At 37.6% G+C, this 20337-nt stretch overlaps 1 protein-coding gene across 4 annotated transcripts in view; it reads right to left on the bottom strand.

Moving 5' to 3' along the window:
- Positions 1-20337, bottom strand: part of CDH13 (cadherin 13) — a 1297228-nt gene that overhangs the window by 744522 nt on the left and 532369 nt on the right. For all 4 annotated transcript variants that reach the window (XM_072634210.1, XM_072634211.1, XM_072634209.1 and 1 more), the window contains exon 4: positions 17161-17277. In XM_072634210.1, coding sequence (XP_072490311.1) covers positions 17161-17277 — 117 coding nt within the window. The remainder of the gene's footprint in view (positions 1-17160; positions 17278-20337) is intronic.

The following is a 20337-nucleotide window of genomic DNA, read 5'->3' as shown; positions in this document are numbered from 1 at the left end:
GTGACACTACCTTCACTTTTTCAAGATGAGATGGACCAAGGTTTGATCACTTACCCAAAGTCAGGTAGCTAGTTACGTCAGACAAGATGGAAACTAAGCTCTCTTGATTCCTAGCTCAGGAATATTCCAACTGTTCTGCAATTACTCCACATGGTTGTCTTTGGAATCAATGAGGCAAGAGATATTGAGAACATCGGGAAATTTCAAAAGTCCTATTCTATAGGAATAATGATTGTTATTATTGCTTTATTATGACTGGGATTTTTTCTTAGATGAATCCAAAATTAAGAAAATACCCAACTTTATTATTTATCATAACACTAAACCCATGATGGTGATATAGCTAATAATAATAACAATAAATAGTATCATTTTATGACCTTGAATTAATTAGTACTCTCCCTCTCTTAGGCCTCATTTATAAAATAAGGGGGCTGGGCTGGACTTAATGATCTCTAAGGTCCTTGCAACCTCTAGATTCTATGATCGTATTAATTCCCATAAACTTCAAGGCTAGAGTAATGCAAAACTCTCTCCTTTATTGTTCCACAGTTTGGGTGAATAACACAGCCCAGATAAGATTCTATTGCCCTGACTTCTACCTCTGAGGTCATTAACATGATTTATTATGAGGCGCCAGGAAATTAGTTATTGAATATTTCAATACTGCAAAGAAATAATGTAATTCCATGGTTACTATGGAACTGCCACAGCTCAGAGTATCCTGTAACCATAGTAACAAGATGAGAATGTATTTCTTAAATGTTTAAATATTGCTTTATACTTCATACGCATTAAAGTATAGCCAATTCTTGTTATTTATAATTGAATTAATTTTCTGATTCATTCGGGGTCTGCTGTTCGCCAATTTTTTTCGATTACCTTAATTTAAGAAGATGAGTTTAATAAGATTTCCTTTAGACCCTGATTATTAGAACCAAAACAGAGATTGCATTTGTAGAAAAAGAAATTGAAAGGGGCCCTTTTAGTAACAACTAAAGATAATTAAACTCAGTAAATATTTTCAGCTGGGCCTTAGTTCATTATGTTTAATTCTAAGGCCAAGCATCTGACTGATAAGCATAAAAGCTACTGTGGGGGCCCAAGGGCCACAAAGGAAGAGCAGGTTGTGGTTTAAAGGACAGAACAGAAGAGGAAAGAATACAGTTTAAATAATATCTCTACTACTTTCTATCTGGGTTAGCACTTCCATGGAATCACAGAATTTCACAACGATCTTCTGGTACTCGAATAGAGTGATTATATCCCCCACTAAGTCTGGCATTTTCTAAGGCAAATACATTTAGGCAAAGCTTTCCCCTCCACACTATACCCTTAAATCCCAGTTTGCTCAGCTGAATTAGAGTGAAAGTTCTCTAAAGTCCCTACCAGCGGTCCATATTTTGGGATCCTATCAATCTTCAGAACATTTTCTTTTTTTTTGCTCAGGTGTGAATTGAAAGGTGTGGCCTTGATTCAGCCAAGTAACAGAAGAGATCTTTTTATTTTTCTTTCTGTGTAGCCCACAGGAACAGTTCTTCCTATAGACATCTTCAGGAAGGAGGAGCAACATTTTTTTGGATCATCATATTGTAATCAAAAATCCTCCTTTCCCTATACTTTCTTCTTCTTTGCCTTTAGACCTTCTTGTGAAAGTTGAGTCCCAAAGGATCAGGAGGGTCAATACGCATTACCTCTGGCATGGCTACTAGGATGACATAGGCAATTTTGGTTCCAGAAGCTATTAGCTTTAAATGTACGTGGGGGAAGCAGTATCAAATGCACCTTCAAGTCAATTTTGTAATTAATAAAACAAAAATGATAAAAGTAATTAAGATAAATCAACCACACACAGTTATTAAACATATACTCTATGCCAGATTGCTAAAGATATGAAAAGAAGAAGAAGAAAAAGAAAAAGGAGGAGGAGGAATAGGAGGAGGAAGAGGAGGACGATGAGGGGGAAGGAAGGAAGAGAGAGAGAGAGAGAGAGAATTGCTGAGAATCCCTGTCCTAATGGAGCTTACCTTCTGTCTGGGGAAGTACCATATAAAAAGACAGAGGCAGAAATCCTGTAGTTACACTATTAATACAGGTTACTCCTGGGAGACGATGCTCCCTCTACCAAGGGAGATTATTTAATATTAAAATCTTAGTTAGTCGGACTGAACAGCTATGATTTGCCCAGAGTCACACAACCAGTAGGTGTCAGAGACAAAATTTGAACCTGATTTCAAGTCTTCCCGACTTTAAGATCAGCCTCTTATATATAATTATACATATATATTTATATAAGCACATGCAAAATAAATACTAAGTAATGAGCTGGGGTTGGAGGGAGAAACTAGTTACTGAGAGGATCAAGAAAGGCCCTAGAGGAGGTGGTCTGTAAGATAAACTTTGAAGGAAACTAGGGATTCTAAGAGGCAGAAGTAAAGAATGAGAATATTCTAGGAAAGGGACTATTTGAGAGAATATTCCATGCAAATGTTTGGAGATGGGAGATGGAGTATCAGATGTGATTAATAGCAAGAAAGCTTAATTGGCTGGTCAAACTGAAGAGTTTTATGTTAAGGGAGAAGTAATGTTTAATAAAGTAAATTAATTAACCATATTGGTTTTTGTGATGTTTAAAGAATGCACATATCAGCACTAAGAGGGAAAGACACAATTGCCCTGCCCTACTAATGGACCTGGCTACCTACATGTAAGAAATTAAATCATCCCCAGAGGCAACTAGATGTCACAGCAGAGTGCCAGGCTTGCAATCAGAAAGGCCTGAGATCAAAATCAGCCGCAGACACTTGCTAGTTCCCTGCCTAGGTGGTGCAGTGGATAAAGCACTGGGCCTGGAGAAAGAAAGAAAGAAGTTCAAATCTAAACTCAGACGATTACTGATGGTATGACCTTGGGCATGTCCCTTTATGAAGATAATAATAACACCTACCTTCCAGGGCTGTTGTGAGGATGAAATGAGATAGTATTTGTAAAGCTTTTAGCACAGTGTCTGGCACATAGTAGGATCTATATAAATGTTAGCTATGATTAGGATCATTATTATTGCCATATTATTAAAAATCACTGGAATATCAACAATGATAGCCTTTAATTCATGGAGCAATGGAATTTTGCTCTCAGCATCCAGGTTTTTGTAAACCTTATCATCCTTTCCAGTTGTAATTATCTTCTCTGCACTGTGAGTCTGTCTGTATCATAACTGTCAGATTTCAAATAACCAACATCAAACAAAATGCCACAGTTACCCAGGACTGACAGAAGGCAGCCAACAATCGGGAGTGGAACTATGGCTTTGAGTCTGTCAGAGAACGTGGAGCCATCGCTTCTGTGGATGCCTGACAAATACCCCATCACTGTAATTAAAGTAGAATTCCATGGCCCATGGCTTCAGACCTCATCCCTATGCAGAAAAATGCACTGGAAAAGTAACATAAGGAGAGAGACTAAAAATGGAATATCATCTCTCCAAATTTATTTCCACAAGCAAAGGTGGCACATCAGTGGCCAGCTCCCATTGGCCATCTGTACACTGGGCTCCTCTGCCAGGGGCACATGCAATAAACACCACATTTCTGTTCTCCATAAACAGTCCAAGCCAGCACCCAGCTGAAATAAATGTCTGTCAGAGAGGACAGGGGATTCCCCCATGCCACAGGGCTAGGCAAGCTTTTTTCAGTCATTAAAATTAGGAAGCTTTGTTGTTGCCAAATTGCTGAATTACGATCAGAGAATCATAGGGCTATAGACACAGGATTAGAAAAGTCTCAAAAAGTGATTTTGTCCAAGTTCTTCACTGTACAGATGAAAAGTTGAAGCCAGGAAGAGAAATGATGTATTTAAGGTCACACAGGTAGTAAGTATCAGTGCCAAGACCCAGACCTAGGTCCTCTGACTCCAAATCCAGCATTCTCAAATTTTTATCATGTGTAAAATAGTGACAGCACCCCTTTTTGGACATCATTTAACAAGCAATGCCAATGATCCAGAGCATAACAACAACAACAACAACAACAAAAACCAACCCAAAAACCTCAAGAAGATGTTGAAAAGGTCATTGAACAAACATTTATTGAAAATCTATTATGCTATAACTATCCTTCCAGCTCTGTATCATCCACCAAATTGCTAAGAGTAGTATCATTGTGGGATATTTTCATAGAAGAGTTCATCATTCAGAGCCTATTCATTTTTATTTTACATAAAATTTGAGCAAACCTGGTTATCTGGTTTCTCAGACCACAGCATGGCAGAATAATAAATGAGAAAATAAGAAAGGATGGGAAATAAAGGGGAATAGGAATGAACAGCCAATCCAAAGGAGACAATACATACTCAACAAATGTATATATGTGTGTGTGTGTTCATACCTATATGTATGTACCTTTACATACACATATTTGCACATATATAGACATACATACACACACATACATATATGTGAAAGCAAAGAATCCATGTACTATTGAGTTTGGAAGCAAAAACTTTTGTCTACAGCAATAGACCCTACTGATCTTCCTACATCATGTCTCCACATACTTTATGATAATAATAATAATATAATTACTACCAAAATACATAGATTTTTAAAGTTGGCAAAGCACTCCCCATATATTAACTAATTAAAAGCTTGTAGCAAATCTGTGAGGTAGTTGTTACAAGTATTTGATCTCTATTTTATAAGTGAGGAAACTGAGGCTTAAAAAGTTTTAGTAACTTGCTTCAGGCCATCCAGCTAGTAAATGTTAGGGAGGGATCTGATCCTATGCCCTAGACCGTAGATGTAGGGGTTCCTAGCTTCAGTGACAAGGAGACATTTAATTCATTTTTGAAAAGACTCAATTTTCAAAACCAAAAGAGAAGTTTTGGTGTTTTAAGTATAATCACTAGTGTTGTAGAACATTCACTTACAAAAGACAGAAAACTTAATCCTAATGTGTTAGGAATGGGGGGATGGGTCAGCAACGGACTTACACATAAATCTTACTTACAAGTTTGAGAGTTTTTTATTAAGCTTTTTCCTTTCTTCCAGCAGGTTACTCATTTCACCCACTTAAAAATAATTGATATTTCATTTAAAATACTGTACTCAATTCCAAGCTTGATAGTTTTCTATATGAAGGGAAGCAATGAGTTGTGTGTATATAGATAGAGAGTAGGATATTTACCCACGTTTATTTGTCAACCCATAAATATTTATTTAACAGCTACTGTGTGCAGACCACTGTAAAAGTTGCTCCAAGAGAGGCAAAGTTTTGATAAGACACTGTTGTATGGAACTGACAATTTAGTATGATGATGAAACTGAAGCACAGAAACATGAGATATTTATCCAAAAAAGGAATTTCTCATGACAAGCAGGCAGATTTCAGAAAAACCTGGAAAGATTTACATGAACTGATGCAAATTGAAGTGAGCAGAACCAGGAGAACATTGTACATGGTAACAGCAATGTTATGTTATGATCAGCAATGAATAACTTAGCTCTTCTCAACAAAATAGCAATCAATGACAATTCCAAAGGACTCATAATGGAAGACATTATCCATATCCAGAGAAAAAAATAATGAAATCTGAATGCAGATTGAAGGACATTATTTTTACTTTCTTTTTCGTGGTTTTATCTTTTGGTGTGTTTCTTCTTTCACAACATTAGTCATATTGTGGAAAATGTTATTAGTCATGTTGTGGAAATATGTTTTACATGATTGTATATATATATATATATATATATATATACACATATATATGTGTGTATGTGTGTGTGTGTGTGTGTGTGTGTGTGTGTGTATCAAACTGCTTACCACCTTAGAGTGGGGAGAGAGAAGGAAGGGAAGGAGAAAATTTGGAACTCAAGATTTGTTAAAAATGAATGTTAAAAACTGTCTTTGCATGCAATTAGGAAAAAAAAACCAAAATGCTATTTAAAAAAAGGAGTTTCTCTTTCAAAGGTCCCCATCAAGGTAAGATGACTAAGTAGAGAGAACAGTTGACCCAATGGCTACTTTTTATTCTGTAGTCACCATTCCCACAATAAACCTGTTTGCACAGAATGTAGGGGGATTCCTTTGGACTCTGGGGATCCTTACGGTAACAAGGTGTGTTATCTGACCAGCCACTTTTACAATCACAGAACCTTAGAGTTGGAAGGAACCTCAGAAGCCATTTCATCTTACCATTCCTGAATAATTTTTTCTTCCCCCAATAATCCTGCTAAGTGAATAGTTAACTTCTTTTGGAAGACCCTCTAGTGTGAGGAATTTGACTGAATTTTAAGGTAACCCATTCATTTTTAAATAGCTCTAATTATTAGAAATATTTTTCCTTTACTCAAACCTAATTTTTGTTTTTTTGTGACTGACTTTTTGCTCCTGGTTATGCTCTCTGAGGTCAAATAGATCAAATCTAATGTTCTTCTGCATGATGATCTTCAAATAGTGTAAGACAATTCCCCACTGTCTTCCATTCTCTGAACTACACATAACTTAGTTCCTTCAACTGTTCCATATATGATGATATACTCTTAAGGCCCTTCATCAACCTAAATGATCTCCTATGATTATTAATGTCCTTAAATCATGGTGTCCAGAATTGAACACAGTACTCCAGAAATGATATAATGAGGGCAGAATATAGAAGCACTAACACTATTACGTCCTTAGTCCTTGACACTGTGCTTGAGTATCCGCCATGAGTATCTTCATCTAGCTTCCTCATAATTCTTGTATTAAAGATGCCCAGGGTCACTGTTCTCTACTAGTACATTGATCAATCTTAACCTCTCTTTTTGCCTACTCCTGACTATAAGATAATGTAATTTCCAATGTCCGGGGCTTACAGCCTCCAAGTCCAACACCCTCTCCACTGAACTTTCCTCTCCTCAAGTCCATTACTAGTTTACAATTAAGCAAGTAAACAACCATGATAAAAATACAGCATACATGCCAACATCTCTTGCTGAGAATGAAAGAGTACAGAAAAGCTCTAAAGACTTTGACAGGATTCTCCCAACTCAGTCAACAAGTCTGTTGATGCTTTGTGAATTCAATGCAAAGGTAGGCATGTAGAAGGAAGGGGAAAATGATGTTTGAAGAAATTACCAAGAAATAATATATGTAAAATTCATTTGAAGCTAGGAAACTGACAGTACTTGGGTCTATTTGACATTCCTAAAGTATAAGAATGTATATTATGAATAACAGGAAGGAATGTCTATGAGAATATGTCAACTCAACTCTATGTTCTAGGTCTCAATTTCTTCCTCTGGATTATGTGAGAATTGACCCAAATTCCCTACAAGCTCCTTCTATTTCAAAATTTATCATCTTATGATCTGGACAGATTATGAGTTTTGTGTTCCAGTGTATAAGACCAGACTCTAATCATTTCCCATTCATTATATTGTTCTTTGTCATCATTATAACAGATCTTTACTTACCTTAAAATATTTCTCTACCTATGAAATAAAAGACTAAATAAAATGAGCATTTTCTCTTACAGAGTAGAATAAAAAAGAGGGTTGTACATGAAACTGTATATCTCTACTATATTCAAATTACTCTTCTTTTAAAATATATACTAGATTGAATATATAACTTTCACAGATCTCCTTGTTTATCCAACAGGCAGTATCACAGAATCTCTAAGTTGAAAGGGACAATGAAAGGGACATCTACTCTTTGGTACTGGTTCCATATTAATTCTTTTTCTGACATTCTCATTCACCCAGCTTTCAGACGAAAACTTCTACTAAAGGGAAATCTACCTCGATTCCAAATTAGACCACTATAATTATTAGGGAGGTTTTCATTTCACTGCGACAAAATAATCTTAATTTCATGGGGGTCCTCTTTCATGTGAGGACTGGCCTGAATTTTAGCCAAGAGCTACCTTGAACAAAAAGCCCATCTGGCATTGGAAAACATATTTTAGGGTTTACTGCTCTTACTCCCTTGGTGAGTAATTTTAGAAAAAAGTCCCATTTCACCACTCTTCATATGGAGGTGCAGACATCTTCTCTGGAATGCATATATATTCTTACAGTATTTCTCAAAGCCCAAGGGAGAAAGTATTTCATCACAGTCCATGAGGGAAGGTTAAGAGGAGGGGAAGAGACAGGAAAAAATAAAGATACACACAAAGAGAGTTAGGGAGACAGAATGAGACAGAGACAAGAAGACGCAGAGGAACAGAAAAAGGTCCCAGAGAAGTATCTAGAGTGACAGAGACAGAGAGACAAAGTCAGAAAAGATAGCCAGGGAGGCCCAGAGAAATAGAAAGAGACACCCAGATAATGACAAAAACACAGACAGAGAGAATCACAGAGATAGAAAGAGATCCACACCACAGGAGGAGGAGGAAGAGGAGGAAGAGGACGAGAGGGAAGGAAGGGAGGGAGGGAGGGAGAGAGAGAGAGAGAGAGAGAGAGAGAGAGAGAGAGAGAGAGAGAGAGAGACAGACAGACAGACAGACAGACAGACAGAGACAGAGACAGAGAGACAGACAGAGAGAGACAGACAGACAGAGAGAGAGAGAGACAGACAGAGAGAGACAGAGACAGAGAGAGAGACAGAGAGAGAGACAGAGAGAATGAGAAAGATGCATAGATTAATAGAAACAGAATAGCAACAGAAAAAACCAACACTCTTATATCTGTCTCATATCATGTCTGTCCTTGTACCCCTGAGTGAGGGGGAAAGAGGAAGAGAGGGGAGAAATAAGAGAAGGTTTGGTAGAGAAGGTCAGAGAAAGATAGGGCAATGGGGAGGAAGAGAGGGAAGAAGAGGGGAACTGGGGGAAAGAAAAAATATTGGAAAACACAAAGTAAAAAAAAATTAATCTGCCCCTTCCAAAGCATTAGGTAGCAAGGCACACTAAGAGAGTTAAGAAAATTAACTCAATAAGTCATTTAAACTAGGCACAAATTTTTTGAGGATTTTTAATAGAAGAGCCACAGTAGCCCCTGCAAAGACAGCTGTCTCAACTGGCAGAATGGCCTGGGTAAGCCTAATATAATGGACTCCCCAGGGCCACAGCATGGCTCCATCTGCTTGGTGATCCAGGCTGTCTACCAGAGCCTGCACTGAGTCAGTGCTGGATGCCACCCAGGACTGCAGCAATGCAAGTATTTCAACCATTTCAAAGCTAGAGATGAAAGCTCTTCATTCATTCCTTCTCCTCTTCAGAATGCCACCTGTTAGCTGCATTTCCATCTCAGTCCCACATCTGACCAGTGACTATTCAAAGCTTGGATTGCAAATTGTTTGGTGCAGAGAGGGCCAATTTGTTCCCTGCTGGGCACTAGGCATGGGCAGTCAGTCCAGCTGTCATTCATCAAGGCAGCTGTGACCACCCTTACAGAGAAAATAGGTCCATAATGTGCTTTAATTACCTTAAAGCTGAATAGTTCACATTTGGCTTTCATAGGTTTATAAGATCATAGAATTAGAGCTGGGAAGGGCCTCAAAAGTTATCAAGTCCAAATATTTCATTTGAAAAATGAGGCAGCTAAGACCAGTGGAGGTTCAGTTACTTGCTTAAGGTCACATCGGTAATACACATCAGGAGATGGATTTGAGCCTAGGTGTTCTGATTTCCTATTCAATATTCCTTCCATTGTATCACATTATCTGCTTTCATTCTTTAGGGTTTCCTTTGAAGGACAGAAACCAACATACCATGTAGGGAACATCTGAATCAATTAAGAAAGACTTTCATTAAATTCATAATTGTCTAGACTTTACTTGTTCAGATTGAAAAAACTACCTCTGCCCTTCAGTGTCTGTTCAGATAAATGAATGTTCTATTATACTTCCCATTTCCTCCGTTTGGTCCAACCTGTATTATTTGTGTGTTCTGTTTTCCTATTATCTCATTGTTTCATTCTCAGTCTTCAAATAAAGTGGAACTAACAAGTGTAAAAAATACTTCTGCTGAGTAAGTTTACCAACCACAAAAGACAAATGCTTCCTTTCTCAACACAGCCACTCCTAAGGGGCTCATCTAAACAAAACTTCCAGATGTTTCAAAATCCACATATCAGATGGACTTTTTTTGTTGAGTTTTGTCCTTTTTCATGAATTGTAAGGAACTCTACCCAGTCAAGCACCTTCAGTGTGCAGATATGTAAACTAAGACTCAAAAAAGTGACACAGATTGCTCTATGTCATACATCTGGGAAGCTGCTAAAGCTGGGTCAGAACCCTGGTCTAGACCAAATACAAAACTCAAAGTCATGTTTAATATGCATGATGCAGGCAGGGGAAAGGCTAATATTTCACTGGAGGCCTTAATACAGGGGTGAATGCTTCATCATAGAAAACAAAACAAAACCATATGTATTTCTAATATCTCTTCTCATCTCCAAGTCCTGACTTCCCTGTCCCAGATAAAATCCCACCTTCTACAAGAAATCTTTTCTCTGATTGTTCCTAAATCTAGTGCCTTTCTTTTTTTGATTATTTGCAATTTATTATATTATTATTTATGCGTATACAAATATATACATATAAATCTGTATGTATATATATATGCATACACACATACACACACATAAATATATGTATTATATATACATATAAAATTTTGTAGGTGGTCATTTTCATGTGGCTTCCCACATTAAACTGTGAGCATCTTGAGAGCAAAGGTTGTCTTTTGACTTTCTTTATATCCCCAGCATTTAATACAATGCCTGACACATAGTAATTACTTGATAAATACTTGTGAACTTAAACAAAAATGGGAACTCTACACTCCCTGATGCCCCAAACACAGATGGATTGCATTAATTATTAGGGCGAGGATGAAATGAACTTTCCAGGAAAATGAGAAAGAAAACTGTGTTCTGTTGAGGACTTAGGTCAAAGGGAAGAACATGTAAGCAGAGAGGAGTTAGAGACAATAGAAATATAGGGTTTCAGACTGAGAGTGACAGGTGGCTAGATCAGTAAGAGTTGTATGAAAGCAGTGATATTAAGGCTGTCTGTTGTTTGGTTGGTTGTCATCTTTCATTCTCAAAGAGAACCAAAATGGCATCACTGTGATAAAGTCAAGTTTCAATGTGTTCTACTGTGGCTGATCAGACCGATATGAGCTCAGGATGCTGTATCAAAGATTGGGCACAAATAGTAGGTGTGAACATTTGGGGTAGATACACAAAAATTTGTATATCCCATGTTTCCTTTGAGTTGTTTCAATTCTGCTTTGCTCATAGAGTACAAGCACCCTCTCCGATATGGCCAAGCCATGCTGAGTAGACCTGTGCCAGTGTCTCCCATGTCACATAATCAATTCCAAAGTTCTTAAGAGAGACCTTGAGAGTCCCCTTGTATCACTTCTTCTGACCACCATGTTCATGCTTGTCCTGTGTGAATTCTCCATAAAACAGTCTTTTTGGTAAGCCTACATTTTTGCATTAGGACATTGTGGCCAACCCATCAGAGCTCAGCTCCCTGAAGCATAGTTTGAGTGCTTGACAGTTTAGTTTGAGGAAGGACCTCAGTGTCTGGAACCTTATCCTGCCAGGTGATCATCAGAATTTTCCTAAGATAATTCAAATAGAAGCAATTCAGTTTCCTGGCATGGAGCTGGTAGACTGTCGATGTTTCATAGGCATACAACCACAGCCAGTGTGGGTCTCTTCTAACCTCACTGACACAGTGTTTCCCACCATTCTCATTTCTCCCTCCTCACAACCTTAGAAGCACCTGTTCCCCTAGTGGCTGGGTGCCATGAGGTTTCAGGAAAGGGGTTGGGGAAGCTAAGGATTCCCCAAGGTGGGGCAAAGGAAACCTGTATCCCTTTCAGGGGCCCAAGGTGACAGGACTGCCAGTGACCCTTGTCTGGGTATGTACTGAAGACCAGACTCCCCCAAATCCCAACCTTATCCCAAACTACAAGTCTTGGAAGAGCTTTTCTAAATGGTTTTGTGGAGAGTGGAGGGAGAAGAGAATGAGATTTTACTCTTTCAAGACCATGTGCTGATAATTTGTAAGCATGCCCCAAAGTGACCAAATGGTGCATCCTATCTGATGTAGTGATGACGCTACTTGTCCTATATACCAAAGCAGCTGAAAATGAGGACAAACAATCTTACATGTAACAAATAGATTTTAGCAGCTTTGTGGTGGCAAGGAGCTGGAAATTAAGGTGTACAAATCAATTGGGGAACAGCTGAAAAACTGTGGGGAATGTAATGGAATAGCATTATGTCATAAGAAATGATAAAGGGGAAAATTACAGAAAAACCTGGGAAGATTTGTATGAATTGATGCAGAAAGAAGCAAGCAGAGTCAGGAGAACAATTTAGATCATAATAATAACACTAAAAATGATCAACTGTGAAAAACTTAAGAACTCTGGTCAATACAATGAATGATGGAACAAGGATGAAGGATATTCTCTGTCTCCAGACAGAGCAGTGATAGGGTAGAATACGGGTAGAAAAAGACTTTTTAAAGCCATAGTCAAGCTGGGGATTTGTTTTGCTTAACCATGTATATTATTGTTCTTTTTCTTTTTTGGCTGGAGGGGAAGGAATTTGAGAAAATAAATGTTAATTAATGGGGGAGGAGGAAAAGAATATAAGTTAATATAATTACCCCTGCTACCTCACTATTTCTTTTTGATTAAATGATTTACTCTCCAATGTTGTTATTTGCTTTTGTCAATTGCCATGTTAAGTTGAAATCAGATGCTGACAAGTTTGGATTCTTTTTCTTTTTTTAATTGAGTAGGTGCAAGTGAGCCAGAGAAATAAGGTGCTATATAAAAGTCCTTGGGTTTGAACCTAAAGCCGTGAGAGTTCAGGGTGCATGGTATCTCCATGGCTTTATAGATATACTTTTTAGGTTAAGAAGTCATTCACTGAAGATGTGATCAGCTCAGAGCTAAAGACACACCTTCCTACAAAGATCTATATACATCTATCTACCTCATTCTTTTGCCTAGGCCTTTAGAAGAAAGGGGACCAGAATAGCTGGTCTATGTTCTCATTGGGAATTATGCATCAGGAAAAGAATATAAGTCTTGTTTATGGGGAAATAGGCCCTTTTATTTCATTTAGCACACTAAATGAGGTTTGATTCTGTACAATTATGAAGTAGAGTCATTCTTTATTGGGCATTACACAAGCTGATATAAAGATGATGCACCAAAGCAAGTACATACCCGTAATATCCATCAAATAAATCCAAATATCAATTACTATAATAAAAAAGTATGAAGGTCACATAGCTTAGAGGACTTCATTTTTGTCTTTGTGCCCCTTTGCCAAAAACAGTGCCAGGCAGATAGCAGACTGTCCTCCTTCCACATCATCTTCCATCCACCTGCCTAAGAACTTCTAATATTTTCCTTTTGACCAGAATCAAATACAAACTTATCTGTTATTGAAAGTCCTTCACAATGTGACCACAGTCCATCTTTCTAAACTTTGTATGTTTTTCCACATTTTATCCAGTCTAAACTCCAACTATCCTATCTCTTGTCCTTCACCCACACTATTACATTACCCTTCTCTGCACCTTTATAGAAGCCATTCCCAATACCTAGATGTACCCCTTCCTCACTTTGCCTCTGAGAAGCTGAAAATTACATAAGATCTTTCCTCATGCCTTTAGTAAATGGCGCCATCAGTGCCATCAAAATTGCTCATCTTTACACTGTCTTTATTTTCAATCTCTTGTTGGTGCATATGTTAATCTGACATGCCATAAGCATTTAATAAATTTGTGAGGAATCAACAGTTACCTCATGGATGTAGGTCAAGAATATTGCAAAATTAACCTCACTGACCACATCATGGTCATTTTAGTCATCAAATTGACTCATCCCTGCTGGGATCCTCTCGTTTAATCCACATACATCTTGCAAAGTGTTACTCTAGCAGCCGCACATATGGATCTGGTCAGAATTCTAAAGCAGCTTACCTTGCTTTACAACCCAAGAAAGATTGACTGAACACTTACCACATGCCTGATCCTGTGCTGGCCCTCCTGGGGATGACAAAGGAAAAATGCTTTTTGAAGGTACCTTCCTTCAAAATCCACACGTGAGAAACAAGGAGATAACAGGCTGGGGTGAAGATGTTCAACTCAGTGACATTCTCTAAGAACAGCGCAGACTCCCATGAGAGAGAGAGAGAGAATGCTGGGCTGTTTCTTTTTTCCCCTCTATAGCAAGTTAGAAATGCCATTTTCAATGTCCATTTTCCAACATATAGAAAGAACATTCAAAGTAGGAGGAAAGGGGGTTCAGCAAAACATATTCTCACTGGTTTTGATAAAAAGGGGTTTGTGATGGAAACAGAATCTCTAATAAGGATTCTCAGAAGTGCCTTGTCTGTCAAATATTATAAAACAGAATGAAATACTCTTTTAAATGTCCTCACTGATTTAAAGTTGTTGCTCTCAATCATTCAGATCTAAGAACTCAAATTCTCTCAAGATGGGATTAAATATTTATCATCTAAAGTTAGTAAAATTGTGAAATTATTCATTACCAAAATTTTTAAATAGTCCAACTATATGGGGAGAAAGAGAACATTTGGGGAACAGCTAGATCTCCTTATGGTTATTCAAGCTCCTATCAATTCTCCCTGTTACCTATGACAGTAGTGAAATGACAGATTAATTAGAGTTCCTGAATCAGCATGTTGCCCCCTCCCTGAAATTTTTGCAAATGTTCTAAAGAAGAAAGTGCTGTAAAAACTTGGCAGCACAGATTCCTGAGATAACAAACTTGTTTTGTTATAGTATAGACATATTTGCTTGTTCTGGGCCTCCTTTCAGTAAATATGTTTGTCTTTTATCGCAGGTATCCTTATTTTACCATCAAAACTACTAAGCAAGATGGAAAAGCTGAGCTCTCTCTCCCTCCCCTCCCTCCCTCTCTCTCCTTCTCTCTCTGTCTCTCTCCCTTTCTCTCTCTCTCCTTCTCTCTCTCAGTGTCTGTCTGTCTGTCTGTCTCTCTCTCTCTCTCTATATATATATATATGTATACACATATGCATACATGTCTTTTTTTCTTTTCTCATGAAAAGTCTTCATAACAGACTTCAAATGTAGCAAATGACTTTATAATTATTTGGCAAGTAGATAAGGTATACATCAGGTGAGATGAAAGAAAAAATCAGAAGGTTCAGAGTCTCACAGGAGCATAGATATATAGCTGGAAGGGATTTCAGAGACCATCTAGTCTGACGTCTTTATTTTTAGAAAAGGAAAGCAATGCCCAGAATGGCTAAATGATTCATCCCAAGGTCCCACAGGTACTAAATCTCAGCTGGGATTTGAGATTTTCTGATTCCCAAGCTAATGGTCTTTTTACAATATCACAGTTATATACTAAGCCATCAAAGGTGAGCTATCCCAAATGACATACCAACTGAGAAAATTATTTCTTATAGTTCCCATCTTCTAGTATTGGGGGTTTTCTAAGGTTTTTGGTCCATGGGTCCTTTTCTTTAAAAAGTACATATGATTAAAATCAAAGAGAACAGGTTTGATTCTGGTGAATGATGCCCTGACTAGGACAGTGGGCTTAGAGTCAGAATTCAAATCTTGCTCTGGACATGTGATAGCTGAACGGCTCAGTTTCTTCATCCAGAAAAATGAGAGACTTGGACTCAGTGGTTTCAAAGAGGCTCCATCTAGTTCTAAATCAACAACCAAAACTGCCCCGTGTGAAGTATGGGAAGTATGTGTTTTCTAGACATCCTAGCAAGATTCTGTCTGGAAGGCTGCCTCATGTCACTATTTGAGGATCATGAAAATTAAAAAAAAATGGTCACAGTTCTTCCCCTCTTCAGAGTAACGTGGAAGCAGGGAAAGAGGTGAGTAGTAAATGAAAAGAAATAAGAGCATTTTCCCAATTAGTCCATCTAAATATAAAAGAGAGATGAGTATTCATGACTAGATACCAGTTCACAGACTATCTCATGTACCACAGGACTAAAAATTTCCAGAGACAATCTCTCCTCCATTACAGGAAGTGCTACTGATCAAACAAACAATCAGGAACTAAACTTGGGGGGAAAGAGGTGGAAGGTCAGACAATTAAGAAATATCAACTAAAATTGTTTTATGTTGAGTGCTTCACTAGTGAATATGATATGCCCCTTCCCTCAAGCAGCTTAACTATTTAGTTTGGTTTCTTTTTCTTCCAGACCTTTATTTTCATTGGTTTACAGGGATGGGGACTCTGTGGAGTCAAGACCACATGGAGCCCTCTAGGTCCTCAAGGGTGACCCTTTGATTGAATACTATTAAGTCTGGATTCAGTTTAAGAACTTTTCTTGAAGACTTTGAAGCCATTATCACACAGTCTATCCTCCCCCTACACACATACTTTGATACAGAACGGGTAACTCATCCCATAATGCACAGTTTTAGAGTTGGTTGAGAGCACTATGAGATTAAGCAATTTATCTAAGGTCACCCAGATAGCAGATGTCACGGACAAGACTTGAACCCATGGGCCACCTCCTGTGCTGGCTGGCACTCTCTGCTGCAGCACTCAATCTGTCTCTCATTCTCTACTTAGTGATGTACCAAGATAAAGATTTTTTAAAAGATTAAACCAAGAAATACTATTGAAGTACCTGATATTGAGACACAAAAGATAGTCATTTATAACCTATGCAATAATTTCATAAATGATTTGACAAACACATTAGAACACTATTTAAGCCATCAGTTAGACCACACCTTGATGCTTTGAAGAACTCTCTGAGGGGAAGAGTTTTTCCTATTCTTGCTTTTTTTTCCCCTCACAAAGTACCCAATACAGGAACTGGCACTGAATAAACTCTATGTAATTTTTCCTGAATGAATGGATAGACTGTGTGTTAGCATTATGGGGATATTGTGACTGGAGGAATTTCCATTTTGATGGGGCAACTTCTTTTCAGAAGCACATATTCCTTACAAACATACTACCTCATCAACCAAAACCAAAATCATAGTATCCACAATTTGGCTTTTCTCTCAGAGATTTTCCAAAATATCTCCCTCCTCTTGCCTTCTGGACATATTGTCTTACAAAGAGGTACCACTTTTTTTCCCCAAAAGCAGACCTATTTTATCAGATTCGGTTTTGTCCATTTTCATCAATTCATAGGTTAATTTTGCAATGTTCACAACTTACCTTGCCAACATCCCTGGGAAAAGGTTGTCTCTGATTTTCTGGAATTAAGATGGGTGACACCACAATTGACCGTTTCTGTCTTGGAACTGCAGAAGTCCTAGCAAATGTAAAGATTTCCTGAAAAAGAGAGAAAAACCAAATCTATTTACTAAAAATCTTTCCAGGAAAAGAGTTGTCAGGTCTTTGACATCCTTCTTTTTGCCTGAAACTTGCAGCTGGTTGGATATTATTAAAATCTTCCATAAAAAATCATTAACATAAAGTACCTTGTTAGAATTATACTAAATCTGACATTGTGACTCATAGTGATGGTCATTAAGCTATTTCATTTACTCCTCTGAATCATTTTATTCACCCTGTCAGTCTTGATTTACACATCACCCAATGCTGTCATGCTACTATACTTAACTTGTCAGGTGAGTGGATTTCTGACTACTGAAAAGCCATAGTCAGACCTCTGCATAAAAAAGTGGGTCCTCCGTGCCAGGTTTGTCACAGACCAGGTTCCCAAAGACCAGAACTTGGCCACAAGAAAGTGCAACCAAAGGACTCATTCTATACCACAGAATCAAAACTCCCATTCCCTACCCGTCAATGATCAATATTTCAATATGGTGGCATATAACTCTGAAGCTATTTATAGATTATTGCCGGATCCCTTCCTTACCTTTTACATCTTAATATTCTAAAAGTTTTTGGAGCCCTATTACAATAAACTGGTTACTAGACACTAGGGTAATGATGCTGGAGCTCCCTGCTGCTTTCCAAGTCTACTTCAAGACCTAAACCAAAAGTAATTCTCTTCCCTTCAAGCTCACCTCAGAGCATCTTTTAATGTTGTGTCATTTCTCTGATTTGTGAACACATGAATATTGAGGTTCTAATGTAGCTTCAGGTAACAAATGCACCATGTCTGACTTTTTTATGCTTTCTTTTGTATTAGAATTTCCAGGTAGTAATATTCAATGGCAAAAATTACATAAATTTGATGAGTCTTTTTTATCTTAAGGAAAGTGTAAAATCAGTGGTCCTGATGTCAGAATACCTTACGTTCATATCCCAGCTCTGCCATTTACCACTAGTGTGATCTTGAGCAAGTCACCCATCCTCCTTGGGCCTCAGGTTCCTCATCTGCAAAATAAGGGTACTGATGGGCTCTGAGATTTCTTCTAGCTCTGGATCTAGGATCCTATGAAATGAACTAATGAAAAATGCAAATCTTTTTCTCTCTTCTTAATAATAGAGACAGAATCAATCGATCAATTAACAAACATTTGTAAAGCTCCTACTATTTGCCAGACACTATGATCTGGTATGGTGGCTTGAGGTAAGAATCAAAAAAGCTGGGTTCTTACTCATTAAGCTATCTCTACCTAAGAGAACTTGGGGTTGAAGGGGGAAGGAAAGAGCACTTATCTTACATCTGAACACAGCTTTGCAGTTTATAAAGCATTTTTCTCACTTGATCTCACCAACTCCAAGATGTAGGCAGAGTAGTTATTATTATTCATTTTTTATAGAGCAGGAAAATGAAGTTTTGTGTAATGAAAGGTGATATTATATTATCCCGAATCTTTTGAAGTTCAGATCAGCTTCACTTATGTAAATGACATGTTTCAAAGAATCCAACTTGTTTGAGGGAGGTTGAAGGAAATGAGTAAAGGGAATGGCTTCTTCTATAAATTTAGAACCTGAACTCCATCTCCTGCCCCTGTGCATTTACAACAGCTACCTCTCACATCTGGAATGCTCAATTCATGTGTCATATGGCATGGTGTCCTTGGCCATCCTAGTTACCCTTCTTTAGACATATTCCACTTTGTTAATGCAGCTCCTAAAACATGGTGACTACAACTAAAAATATAGATATCATGTGACTAGGATAGATATAGCAGAGCTACTAGCTCCTTTGTTGTAGACACTCTACCTCTCTTAATGCAACCTAAGATTAAATTAGCATTCTTTGTCTGTAACTATTTTGGAAGACTATTTGGCTCAGAGTTGATTGACTCAGATGCCCAGATCTTTCCATCCACCATTTGGCAATCTTATGTTTGGCTGTTGATTTCAAATATAGAATTTTATATTTATCCCAATACAATTTCATCTTATAGGATTTTATCTATTTCCCTACTTTGCAGAGGTCTTGAATTCTGACTGATATTGAATTCTGAATTATGGGTCATTCAAAATATTAGCTCTCTCTTCCCATTTTGTGTCATTTGCATTTTTATAAGTGTGTTGGCCATGTCCTCATCAGTTATGTTGACCACAAAGGTTGAAAAGCACAAGAGTAAAGACAGATCCCTGGGGCACTTTGCAACAGACCTCCTTCCAAGTGGACATTAATCCATTAATCATTACTCTGCGGGGGAAGTCATTCAACCAGTTTTTAATCCACTAAAGATTGTGGCACTTTGCAGTTTACAATGTACTTCATTATCTGATTTTATCTTTATGACTACCCTGTGGGTTAGGTAGCATAAGTATAATTACATCCATTATATTATATATAATGAGAAAACTGAGATACAAATAAGCGAGTTGTCCTAAGTCAAAAGGTAGTGCTGTGAGAATTAAAGACATGGAAAAGAAAGAGACCGAAGATACCATCTTGTCCAATTAATATCTGAACAGGAATCACTTCTACAAAATCCTAACAATATATGTAATAAGTAATCATTTGGACTATGCTTGAGAACCACTGGTAGTAGGGAATTTGCTATTCCTAGACAACCTATTTGGAGGTAACTAATTGTTAGAAAGCTTTATTTTGTTTCAAGATAAAAGTTAAAAAAATGATTTCTTTCCATTCCTCTTCCTGCGAATATACTACCCATCTTAGAGGAATGTTGTGAACAACATGCTTTATAAATCTGTAAGTGCTACATAAAGGTGAGCTATTATTATTATTATCTCCTATGGCTTCTAAATGATATCCACAGCATCCTCAGCCTACTGCTTCTTTAGTTATCAACAGATTGATGTTATTTTCACTGGCCATGACTCTTCTCAGCTCCTATTTCACTCTCTTTAAATGTATTTGCTTTTAACTATGACATGCATTATCTTACAAGTATATTTCCCACCTGTAACTAAATGGGGGTGACTCATAGCTCTAACTTATTACCCTTGAAGCAGATGTTGTTGTTTTTCTTACAGAATGACTGAATTTAA

The sequence above is a fragment of the Notamacropus eugenii genome, chromosome 1 (assembly GCF_028372415.1).
Source record: "Notamacropus eugenii isolate mMacEug1 chromosome 1, mMacEug1.pri_v2, whole genome shotgun sequence".
NCBI classification, from domain to species: Eukaryota; Metazoa; Chordata; class Mammalia; order Diprotodontia; family Macropodidae; genus Notamacropus; species Notamacropus eugenii.
Note: the sequence above shows the minus strand (reverse complement) of the source record. Positions and strands in the feature narration are given on the sequence as shown.